General features: G+C 42.9%; 1 protein-coding gene across 3 annotated transcripts in view; it reads right to left on the minus strand.

The window, feature by feature from the left end:
- Window positions 1-11,896, minus strand: part of LOC140458226 (E3 ubiquitin-protein ligase TRIM33-like) — a 112,453-nt gene extending 100,557 nt beyond the window's left edge. The window contains exon 1 of one of the 3 annotated variants that reach the window (XM_072552500.1): window positions 11,442-11,895. In XM_072552500.1, the coding sequence (XP_072408601.1) occupies window positions 11,442-11,712 (271 nt within the window). In that variant the 5' untranslated portion in view covers window positions 11,713-11,895. Of the gene's footprint in view, window positions 1-11,441 lie in introns of all 3 variants that reach the window. The other 2 variants (XM_072552503.1, XM_072552502.1) reach the window with 2 other exon arrangements.
- Window positions 11,897-12,472: the final 576 nt, after the last annotated feature.

The raw sequence follows: 12,472 nt of genomic DNA on the forward strand, positions 1-12,472 counted from the left end.
TTTCCATCTGAAACATTGGCTGTTCATCGCGCTCGCTCTGCCCCCACCCCGCAGATTTCACTTGACCTCTTGAATAGTAGCAATCAGTTTGTACTTTCTAAATTCCAGCATCCACATGATGTGATGACACAAACAGGCAGTTTATGGCAGACGCACTTACGTATTTCTAACTCATACAAATATTAATTAGGAGGCCATTCAGTCTTCAAGCCTGCTCCACCATTTGATAAAATCCCGGCTAGTCTAACTGTGACCTCAACTCTACTGAGAAATTGTACCCCCTAGTCTTAGAAGGGAAAAATACACCTTCAGTACCCACTGGCAGGTCCTCTCAGCACCTTCTACAATGTTGCCCCTCATTGTATCCATCTGAGCTTTGAACAGACTCAAATGGATCCAAACTTCCATCCCAAGACAACTCCTCAAACCCAGAAATCAGTAGAATCACCCTTCTTTGAACTGCTTCTAATGCAATTATGTGGTTTCTCAAGTAAGACGACCATAATTGCACACAGTACACCTGCTGATGCCTCACCAATACCCCAATTTAGCATCATAGAAGTTTTGCCATGTTCAATAACCCTTGTTTATTGCAATGTTCCATTTGCCTACCCAAATCATTCACTCAAACTGAATACTAACTCTGGAGATTTAGATACCAGGCTACACAGATCCCTCTGCATAACACTTTGGGATCTTGCTGCTTTTATCCTTCCCAAAAATGCATAAGTTCACATTTTCTTAATTGTATCCTTCAGCGGCTAAATTTTTTTGCCTGTTCACTCTGCCCAAGTTCCATAATAAACTCTTCATGCCCTTCTCAGCTTAAGTTTCCCACATATGCTTGTACAAAGATACGTTCAGACCCTTCATCCAGGGTTGTTCATAGGGGACTTTAAATAGTTGAGGGCCCCACACCAATCCTTCTAGTACTCCACAGCTTGCCTACTAAAAATGACCCACTTATACCTACTCTCTGCTTCCTGATAGCTAATGACGGTGTCTCATTGTGACATTCACATGAGATGCAACATGACGGTATCAGAAGAAAAACCAAACAACAATCAAATCATCAGGTAATTAAATGGAGGGTCACAATCACACCAAACTTCAGGGAGGTATTATTTTTGTAAATCTGAGATAGATAGGTTATTATTAAGCAAAGGTATTAAGGAGATATGAGCCAGAGGCAGGTATATCAAGTTAGGCACACAGACAAAACCTCATTTGAACAATGGGACAGATTTGAGGGGCTTATTCCAGTTCCTAGGATGATATCACTACTACTTCCATCTCTATCTCATATTCCAAATAAAAAGGTTAGGTTTCTTCGAAGTGACAAGGCAGTTTGAATTAACCTACATTAAAGAAACAAACATCACCGCATGCTTTGACTGGGCACTTTGCAGTTCTATAAGTTTAGATCATTACCTCTGCTTCAAATTTTGTTCAGCGTTTTGCACTGGTCATTTTTGTTTCATTAGTTATTCTAGCTAACCTTCACAAGGTTGCTGTCCTGTCATTCACACCTCCTCTAGTCATATCTTTTGTTCCTTAAATTGCCCCATCATCATTCCAAATCGACTTTACATGAGGAGACAGTACATTGTATTCCCTGCCAGATCACTTCTGACCCATTACCTTCCTTACAGGTGAAATACAGAAGCTAGCTCGAATGACAGTATAGCAGGTCATATTTCAAACAAAAGGGGAGCTGCATATCCATAAATAATTTCAGTCACTTTCTACACTGCAGCAAGTCATCACTGCCATTTATGGTACATGGAATTTATTACATAGAAAGAGGCGGTCAGTACAAATTGTCTCTGCCAGCCTGTGTGGCAATACATCCCCTCCCAACTAAATGGATTTGCAGATCTTTTTATTTATTTTTCAATTTAGAACTCAAGCTTCATCTTAAATGAATTTATTATCTATCTCAACTTTATAGAGTAATCTGGTATTCTAACCATTCCCTAGGTAAAGGGGTTTCTCACAAATTCCTTTCTGGACTTATGACTCGTATATTGACATTCTTGGTTTTGGAAATCTCAAAGTGAAACAAAAACAAGCTTAACCTACCCTGCCAAATCAAATGAATTTGGAGTACTTCCAAAAACAACACAAAAGGTATAGGCCATTCAGCCCTTCAAGCCTGCCCTGCCATTCAATGTGATCATGGCTGATCATTCAACTCAGTATCCTGTCCACACTTTCTCCCCATACCCCTAGAACCCTTTCGCCTTAGGAACTATATCAAAATCCTTCACAGAAACATTCAATGTTCTGGCTTTGCCACTTTCTGTGGCAGAGAATCCCACATGCTCACTGCTCTGTTGGTAAAGAAGTTTTTCATCGCAATCCTAAATGGCCTACCTCCCCACATCCTTTTACTGTGACCACTGGTTCCGTGCTCCCCAATCATCAGGAACACCTTTTACCATGTCTAGTCCTGTTAGGATTTTTATCAGTTTCTATGGGATCTTCCTTCATTCTTCTGAACTCCAGCAAATATAGTTCTAACTGACCTAGTCTTTCTTACATCAGTCAATCCTACTATCCCAGGATCAGTCCGGGAAACTTTTATTGCACTTACTATAGCTAGAATGCTGTTCCTCAGAATGTGACCAAAACTGCACACAATACTCCAGGTGTGGTCTCACCAAGACATTGTACAAATTTCAGCAAGATGTCCTTGCTCCCATACTCAAATCCCCTCACTGAAGTCAAATTAAAAAAGGTAGGCAAGGGATGGGAATTAAGAAAGGAAGATTGTTCTGGACTGTGTCACCAATAGCCAGTGGTTATAGAGGTGGAGGAGGTTCTATGGTGATATCAGCAGTTTTCAATTAATTCTGTTGTTTTATTTTGGGGGGGGAAAAAGAAATCCTCAGAAAAATCCTTGTGAACTTTGTGAAATTCCAGAATTGTGCACATAGTACAAAAGATCCTTCCTATTGAGTTACTCCTGGTCATCCCTCATCCAATGTTTGTACCAGTTTCAACTACCATTTTCTTTACCCAACCATTGCCTGAGCTATAAAGACAAAGAAAGAAAGACATCAAAAAAAAAAGAAAATATAGGCAACTTGGAATCCCAAGAACCAGTCAAAGGTCATGGAAATAATTGGAAACAGCTGGTCAGAAACTTCAAAAATCCAAACACAACACGGTTCCACCCTTTCGTGACATAGCTTCTCCACAGTCAAAGAATGAGTTAGGAAAGAATCCAGTGAATGGGTAGCTGACAGCTTAAAGCAGGCCCAACAGCCTCTCCCTATAGCTTAAAACCTTCAACCCTGGCAACATCCTTCCTATAGAAGGGAGACCAGAATTGCATGCAGTGTTCTAAAAGTGGCCTAACCAATGTCCTGTACAGTTGCAATAATGACATCCCAACTCAATGCACTGCCCAATGAAGGCAAGCATGCCAAACACCACTTGTCTACCTACGACTCCACTTTCAACTATGCACTTCCCGCCCTAGGTCACTTTGTTCAGCAACAGTCCCCAGGGCCCGACCACAAGTCCTGCCTTGGTTTTCCTGACCAAAATGCAACACCTCACATTTGAGCTTAAACTCTGTCTGCCACTCCTCGTACCAACAGAACTTCAATAGAACCAGTCATGACCAGACATCTCCAAGCTCTTTACAGTTAACGAATAATGTAGTCACTGACAATTTACACAGCATGTTCCCACGAACAGCAATAATGACTAGATCTATTTTTCTGCAGTGATGGGGGATATTTTTGGACCAAGATCATTGGAAGAAGTACCCTGCTCCTGGAAACAGTGTTGCAGCTTTCTGTTGTGTCAATAGACACAACCTAGTTTATGTTTCTCATCACAAGTGGCACATGCAACACTACGTCTGTACAGCATTGGACTCTCTCAGGGGATCATAAGGATCTCTCTCACACACACACACACACACACACAGACTTCCTTGCCCACAGACTCTGCCTTGGGCAGTGGAACTTCTGATTCTAAACTACCCCAAGTAAGCAGGTGATCTTCCCACATCCCATAAAGTGACCATTGTAGGAGGTTTCTGAAGACAAATCAGCAGCCAGCTAACCCAGCTTGCATCCGGTCTCTGGGAAGTCACCCCAACATCTCCAAGCAATTCAATTTGCCCAGTCCCCAGCTTCCTACCCAATAGCTGGAGGCCAGGAAGCTTCCACCCAGACTCACCCAATGCCAGGGCTAACATCCCTCTCTCAAGTAGTGCCTGAACATAACCGACTTGGACAATTACCTAGCTCAGTCTGCAGAATATCACTGATTCAAACTCCTGCTTTGTCAAATTATACAACTTCAAAAGCAAAAGGAACTAAGTGCTGCAGAACAGAACATTTGCCAGTTCAGACAAGCTGTAACAAAAAGGAACTATTTTCTTGTTTATCAGTTCCTATGGCCCATTTAGTTTGCTTCTCTTAGTTGCATGACGCAACATTAATGGATTGTTGCCCAGTGATCAATCTCTATCAATTCACCTGGAACAGACCCAGACAAGCATGAGAGAAAACCCAAGCACTGTAAATCTTTGGGAACTATTTGTCCAAAGTCACCAGTTTGTCCTAAGCATGTTAAATTTACCACATCGTCTCAAATTACTCCCTTAATGCAGCCTTCAGCCCCATTTCCTGAACAGAATCTACTTGCTTTTGAATGAATCAGGACAGATTCCAAAATGTCTCCCAAGCAATCTGATCCACAACTAGTATTATCAAGCATTTCTGGGTCAAGTCAGATATACAATAAACTATTCCTTCCCTGCCCTCAATGTTAAAAAATTATTTCTATACTTAATCTCAAGAACACCATTCACCTGTTGTATGAAAGATATTTTATCCATGCCACGTATCAACCATCCTTTGGTAATACTATTTGGACAGGCCTAAGGCATCCAATTGAAATTTGTGATGTGAGCCTATGCTTGGCAGCTACTAGAACAAAGCTGCCCAAACTAGTTTTAGCAAGGACCCCTGCAGCCAGGATTCAGACAACATTCTTAACCCAAGAGACTGGGCTAAATTGCAATCCAAATTTCAGAGATAGAGGCCACTTAGTATGTGAAACTCAATATACTTTTGAAAGTGATGGGAACTATTTGATCAACGGTGCAATCTACTCAACTTTTTTTTTGAGACAGCTGTATGATATCTCTCATTTCACATACCTGAAAACCAGAACACAGCCTGACTTGGAGTGAGCCCAGTGTCTTGTGTTTATGTAGCATGTTCAATGTAGTCAACTGCCCAAAGTGCTTCAGAGGGGCTTTTACAAACAAACAGACATCTATCCAACAAAGCAGGATATTCAGTGATTACCAAATATCTGGTCAAAGAGTTGAGTTTTAAGGAGTGACTTTGGAGGGAATTCTAGGACCATGCATGCAAAAGTATGGTTGCCACTAATGGACTGATTGAAATCAGGGATGCACAGAGGTTGGCACTAAAGGATTGTAGATATTTCAAAAATATGAGAGCACAAGGTACAAAGTAACAGAAAAATTTGAAGACAAATGTAATCAAAAACAAAACTGTGGCCAGGCTTGGAAACAATATAGATTGGGCAGCACAAGGTGAAGAACAACAATGGAAGATGTAGAAACACAACAATAGAAGTGACATCACAGAAACAAAACAAGCGCTATCTCCCTTTGACTTTGTTCAATTTTCTGATTCCTATTGAGAAAGGCTGACCTGTAACTTTCATGCATTCAACACTGGACTCTTTCCCTGTAATACACAGATCCCTTTCACAGAACAAGCAATGCTCACACAACTTCAAATTTCTTAAAGCGACACGCCTTCAAAATGTATGCTGTCACAAGGCAGAAGTGTACAGCAAGGAAGGACTTCTTGTTGGATGATTTTGACCATGTCACTTCAAATGCTTCCACAAACCCTTACAGAACCAGAGGGAGTAAACTCATTCTACGGTTTTAGTTCTTTGAAAGAGCTAACCAATTATTGCCACTTCCTGCTCCTTTTCCTGTAAACCTAGGAATGTATTCCTTCTCAAATATTTATCCTTTTGAACATGCTGTTGAATCAACTTCCACATAACTGATCCTGCAGGCCTCATTTTTAAGCCATGGGAAAGCAGCCATTGCTGGATGAACTGTTTCCCTCTATCTCCATAATATTAGTGCACTTGCAAAGCAGTTCTGCTGCAGAAATCCCTCCACTCATTAAATGTATCTGTCTAATGACTACTTCATCTCAAGAGGATGTCGTTAATAGCCACATTTACATTGTACCCTAGGTCTCATGGGAGGAAGCTAATTAAACCACACTTCCCCCACTCAGATTTCTCCAATGTACCACTGGTCTTCCCTTAAACAGGCTGAACTACCATGACTGAACAGTTCAATAATGTCCTTTGTTGAGTGACAAGGTGGATAGTGAAGAACAGATGAAGGAAGGATGTGGAAGGCTAGACATTGCAATGCCACAAAAATTAGCTTGGAACAGAGTTTATTGTCGGAAGACTTACATTCATATAGCAACTTTCACCACTCCAGGACTTTCCAAAGTACTTAATAGCCAGTGAGGTACTTTTGAAATCAACCATTGTCATGAGATAGGAACAGAGAGCAGAGTTTTGTTGTTTGCGAGAGATTGCTGTGCCATCAGTTAGTGTCAATTAGAGTCATAGAGATGTACAGCATGGAAACAGACCCTTCGGTCCAACCCGTCCATGCCAACCAGATATCCCAACCCAATCTAGTCCCACCTGCCAGCACCCGGCCCATATCCCTCCAAACCCTTCCCATTCATATACCCATCCAAATGCCTTTTAAAATGTTGCAATTGTACCAGCCTCCACCACTTCCTCTGGCAGCTCATTTTATCAAATTGGTTCGGTTACAATATTATTCAGGAAACTGGGGAGAACTCCCCCATTCTTTGGGGTAAGAAAATATTATGAAGTTATTTACAGCACAAAAAGATTATTCTATGATCCACACTTATGTTTATACTCCGTGAACTTCCTCTTCTTCACTGATGAGAGTCGACAAATCCACTGATCCTGTCTCTCTCTCACACACAAACTTATCCAGCTACCTCTTTAGGTACATCTATGCTATTCACCTCAATGACTCCTTGTGGTAGCAAGTTTCACATTCTAACCAGTCAATCGGAATAGACAAGAACCTTAACAGTAGCCAAAGGACTATGCAGTGCCTTTTAAAAAAACACCTCAGCCAAAGGAAATGCACAGCTGACAGTGCAGTACTGAAACACATAGGAATGTCACACAAAATGTTACACTCAAGTCCCCAAGGAAGTTCTTTTAAAAAAAAAGTCACCTAATTCAGAAACAAGTCTGTGACACAACCACCTGTGGCAACATTCAAAAGAAGTCTGACTAGATCAGGTAACCAGTGATAGCTACTGTAACTACAGCAAGTAATCTGTGAAAAAAAAAATGCAAGAGCAACAAAGTCTCAAAACTAATTACTGAAATAGATCCCATACAGATGTCAGAAATATGCAAAACAAAGTTGAGAACTGCAGCTTAACCTGAATTTAAAAAATTGTGGAACATCAGAACCAATGGTAACCTGTAGAAGATTGACAAAGTGGACAGCCAACCAGTTCTTAAAGTGTTGATTGATGGATTTAAAAGCTCCTTGCCAACAGCATTATGACAGGACTTCAGTAACGAACCTGCATCACTGTAGCACCTTCCTTGCGGCACAGTGGTTAACACTGCTGCCTCACACATCAGGGACTCTGGTTCAATTCCAGCCTTGGGTGACTGTGTGGAGTTTGCACATTCGCCCTGTGTCTGTATGGGCTTCCTCTGGGTGTTCCAGTTTCTTCCCACAGTCCAAAAATGTGCAGGTTAGGTGAATTGGCTGCACTAAATTGTCCATTGTGTTAAGCAATGTGTAGGTCAGGTGCATCAGTCAGGGGTAAATATAGGGTAGGGGAATGGGTCTGGGTGGATTACTCTTCGGAGGGTCAGTGTGGACTTGTTGGGCCAAAAGACCTGTTTCCACACTGTAGGGATTCTAATTGCCTGATCCATAATATTTTCCAGGTTTTCTGGAGTGTGGAGGATTGGTGATGTTGAGTTTGCACAGTAAACACACCAGGTAGTTTGAAGCATCATCTTGTTAATACTGGGCTTTTCCAATTGTAGCTGGTAACATGAAACAAATTGCTGGATCTCGGACGGACAGCTCCCTTTGCCTTGGGGGCCACCACATATTGCCAAGCCAGTATCTATCAAGAAAAGGCACTTTCCTTTCTTAAGGAAAAAAAAAGTGTACACAACATGGAAGTCAGCAAGCTCCCAAAAACAGGATCTGCAGGTCTTCGATTTCAGGATGGGGGCCTCCTCTCTGTTCTGAGTTTCTACAGTGGGTCTCCAACGTAACAGAGCAGGCCAAATCCTGACCCACACCTCTCAGCTGGCAGTGTGCAGCCCTCTCAGCTTGATGTGGTCTCTTAGCCCAACGTGGACTTCCAGCCTCAAAGTGATTCCAGAGCAGTCTCCCAACCTCAACAGCAAGCCCGGAATGGTCTGGAGTCAAGGTGCAGAGCAGACTGGAGGCGAGATGCCACCCAACCTGGATTATTTGCTATAGTTATAGTAGTATCCATTTGTTAGATGTTCTAGTCAGACTTCTTTGAATGTTATGCTGCCACAGGTTGGAAGGACTGTTGTTCTTAAACTTTTTATTTCTCTACTTTCTCATTTATTCCTACGATCTGTAATGTTGGACTGACTTCTTTATTTTTCCATTTGTTTTTCCTCAGAAGTTGTACTGAAGAATCTGTACCCAGGTACATTTGCACCCAAGACGGAGCCACAAGTGGCAATTTGTAAACTTTTCACTGGACTCATTTGAGTATGTGACAATTAAGCTAATTCAATTCAATGTTTCACAGTTTGCGCAAAGATACTTACAGATTTACATGTTGCCAGAGGCTCAGTTGATAGGCCTCTCACACCAGGGAAGGCATAAGCAAAGCATTGTGCCTTCTTTTTTAAAAAAAAATCACATACAAGCAAATCTACAAGAAAGGCAAGTTTTTAAACCAGCTCAAACATTCGACCATTTTGGTAACCTCTGCTCCAATTTTTAGACAGTGGCTATTGGTAGTGATAAATGTGAACAGCAAAATCATATTACTTTGGCTTACACTATGCATTTGTCATTCAATCTCCTCTGCCAGATGATACCTTGTTACAGATCTACTGTAACTGGTTCTGACAAAGAAGTCAACAAAATAGGAATTGTTTTGCCTGTCTCCAAATGCTCCCTGTCCTTACGTGCGTGTCCAGCATTTTCTGTTGATACCCGAGATAAGCAGCAACACTTTAGTTTCTGAAAATCTGGTCCAGAGATCAATGCCCTTGAAAGATTATTGGGCACTTTTACATGTGACCCCACAAATAAGAATCGAATTAAGTCATTTATGTGGCTAGAAATCCCTCCAGAGTGGAGTGCAAGACCCTTAAATGACTGGTCTCAGAGGAGAGTGCAGCCCATCAGTGGAAACTCACTAGCCATATAGTGCTCCAAGGTGGAAGCCCCTTGAAATGTAGGTGTTTCCTATTCTATTTATTTACTTAAAGCTACAAATAGACCAAGATGTTGTTGTCCTGGGGAAGTGGACAGGGTGGATTTATCAGTTCAGCCCTTTAGTCTTCCTGCAATTCAGCTGGCCCTGCCTAAGACAGCCCCACTACAATTAATTCCCATTGAGTTGCCAAGAAACCACTTCAATCCGGTTCTGACCGGTTCCAGCCGCCCTTGACCGGTTCCAACCGCCCGGAGTGACTCAGCTGCCTCTACCACTCGGAGCTTCCCCATGGGGGCGGAGGTTTGGAGGGAAACGCCACCTTAAAGCCCTGCCTGTCAGGTTGGCGCCAGTGAGGCGCATTCTCCAACTGCCGTGCCCTGCAATCATTTCACAGTTTGTTTTTTTAAAAAATATAAAAAACAGAAAAGGGAGCAGCTCTCGTCAGGGAGTTGTGCACACCCCTGCCTGTTGGGCGGAAGCGGTACGTTCCTCGCTGCTTGTTACATTGTGGCTAAGCAACGAGAGAGGTAACTAATCAGCACCTCCAATACAATGCAGCAAAGAACTGCTACAATGTAACTACTCCCCAGGGACTATTAAACTTTATCAACGTTATATATACACGCTGAATACCAAAACATTACTTGGCAACAACTTATCCACCACCGCCAGTGAATCGGGCCCGAATGGAAATAATTCTGGCTTGTCAGTTTCGGGAACCTTTCCCTTTCTCTTTGAGACCATCTTGCTATTTCGACCACCGTTTAAAACACTTACACAAATTATTAGAGAAACTGGTCGGCCCCAGCGCATTTAGGCTTCATTTCCTAAGCATTAAAGTGGTGCAAATTGGTTTTAGTCCCGGGTTGTTGGATCAAATGGTGTGTGCCACTTTCCTCGGATGTGGAATGATTTGTGTTACTGCATTGAGGTTAGCGTGAGCTAACTGCACTACTACACGTAGCTTCCCCAGCAGAATGAAGCAGCAGAAAGATAAACTTTTCGAAAGGTTATATTGTTTAAACTAATTGTGACAACTGAAAGACTTTAAAATAGGCCCATCTTAAGTAAATTAAAGAGGAACGAGATTCAGATCCTTCAGTTTCTCCAGTACTTCACCTGGGAGATGGTCGGTCTCACAAAGACCCTCTTTGTTATCTGCGGGTCGGATTAGATGTTTGATTTTTGAATGCCAAATAGAAAAAGAGACCTTTTGTACAAAAATTTCAGCAAGTCTCGTTTATGAACTTGAACTGAAAATGCCAGCTAGAGGCAAAAAGCGAATGAATTGGACGCCTTCACTGGAAGTAAAACCCAAAGTACGGGGGGCGGAGAGATCGAGTCCCATTGCCAGACTGACGTTGCAAATTAAAAGACTCAACTCTCATAGATGGTGTTTATACAAAGATTGTAAAAGGACGCGGTTACTGATTCCCAGTTAGTTGTGGGGTTAAAATATTACCCTGCAATTATATTCAATGAAACTATAATGTAGCCATTTGAACTCACAACCCGAACTGGCCTGCTAACGACAGTGGATTTTAAAAAAAGTCAGTATATATTCACCACAGCACCCAAGTATTAGAAAACAAATCACATTCTACTAACTGAACACCGTTTCCCTGCGATCACTGTAATAGCCTGGATACGATTAGGCAGCAGGCTCTGAAATACTTATCCATAAACAACAGAAAAGTTAGAATATATAAAAAGGTACATTAATCATTCAGTAGGTGTCTGGGTTGAGAGGGGCACCCAGGCTGACAAAGGCTTCTACACTCGGCCTACTCTGTGTGTGTGTTTGCACGAGAGCTAACGAATCCGTGCGTTACGCAAGATCCCAGTGTGAGAAGAGGGGCGAGATCCCTCCCTGGCCAATATACTCACTCTGCTGATGCTGTGGAGGAGAGGAATCTGTCAGACTGCCCGCGGCGGCTGCACCCGGCAGCACTAAGTGCCTGAGGGGCTCGGGCAGACACTTCTTGCAGAAGGAGTGCAGACATGGCAGCAGCTTGGGATCTCGACTTTGGAAATTGAGCTTGCAGACGGCGCACGTCTCCAGCAGGTTGAGCTGGGCTCCCTCCGCCTTCTCCCCTTGTTCCCGGCTCTCGGCTTCGTTTCCTGTGTTGAGGCCGGGTTCCTGCGGGCTTTCTGTCATATCTCCAAATTTCAGACGCTTCTCCCTGTCGCAGCTCCCATTCGCCTTGTCGCTGGCAGTGAGTGAGTCGCAGGGTTGGCTGGAGGGAGGGGTGCTTTCTCTGGCCAAGTTGTGGCAGAGGGAAACGCTGAAGGAGCTCAAGGGGCGTTCTGTTTGAGCCCGCTGTCAATTGCAGGAAATACTCCATCTGCCGGATACGACACGCCAGTGAGAAACGACGGAGCTCGATTCATCACGGCGCGTCACTGGGCCCTATTAATATTAATAACTCCCAGCAACAGGCAATCTACCTCCTCCTCAAAACTACCCTCCCTTCAACTAGGAGGGATTCCCGAAGCCTGCCGAGTCAGGTCTCTGGAACATGACCCACGTGCCTCCAGATCTGTGCTGACCTCGAGAAGATGGCAAAGATATTATGGCTAGACTATTAACCAAGAAACTTGGTTTATGTTCCTGGGACCTGGGTTCAAGTCCTACCATGGCAGGTGGTGGAATTTGAATGCAATTTTTAAAAAGTATGGAATTAAGAGTCCAATGATGACCATCGTCAATCCATTGTCAGGAAAACCCATCTGGTTCACCAATATGCTTTAAGGAAGGAAATCTGCCATCATTACCTGGTCTGGCCGACATGTGACCCGCAGCACTGTTGTTGACTCCCTAACTGCCCTTTGAGCAATAAGCCAGTGACCCTCTGCTAGAAGTTGGGTCATAAAAGCCCTATGCAGTTCAATAATCAAATCCTAGTGTGACGAAAGCT

This window comes from Chiloscyllium punctatum, chromosome 32, assembly GCF_047496795.1.
Source record: "Chiloscyllium punctatum isolate Juve2018m chromosome 32, sChiPun1.3, whole genome shotgun sequence".
NCBI lineage: Eukaryota > Metazoa > Chordata > Chondrichthyes > Orectolobiformes > Hemiscylliidae > Chiloscyllium > Chiloscyllium punctatum.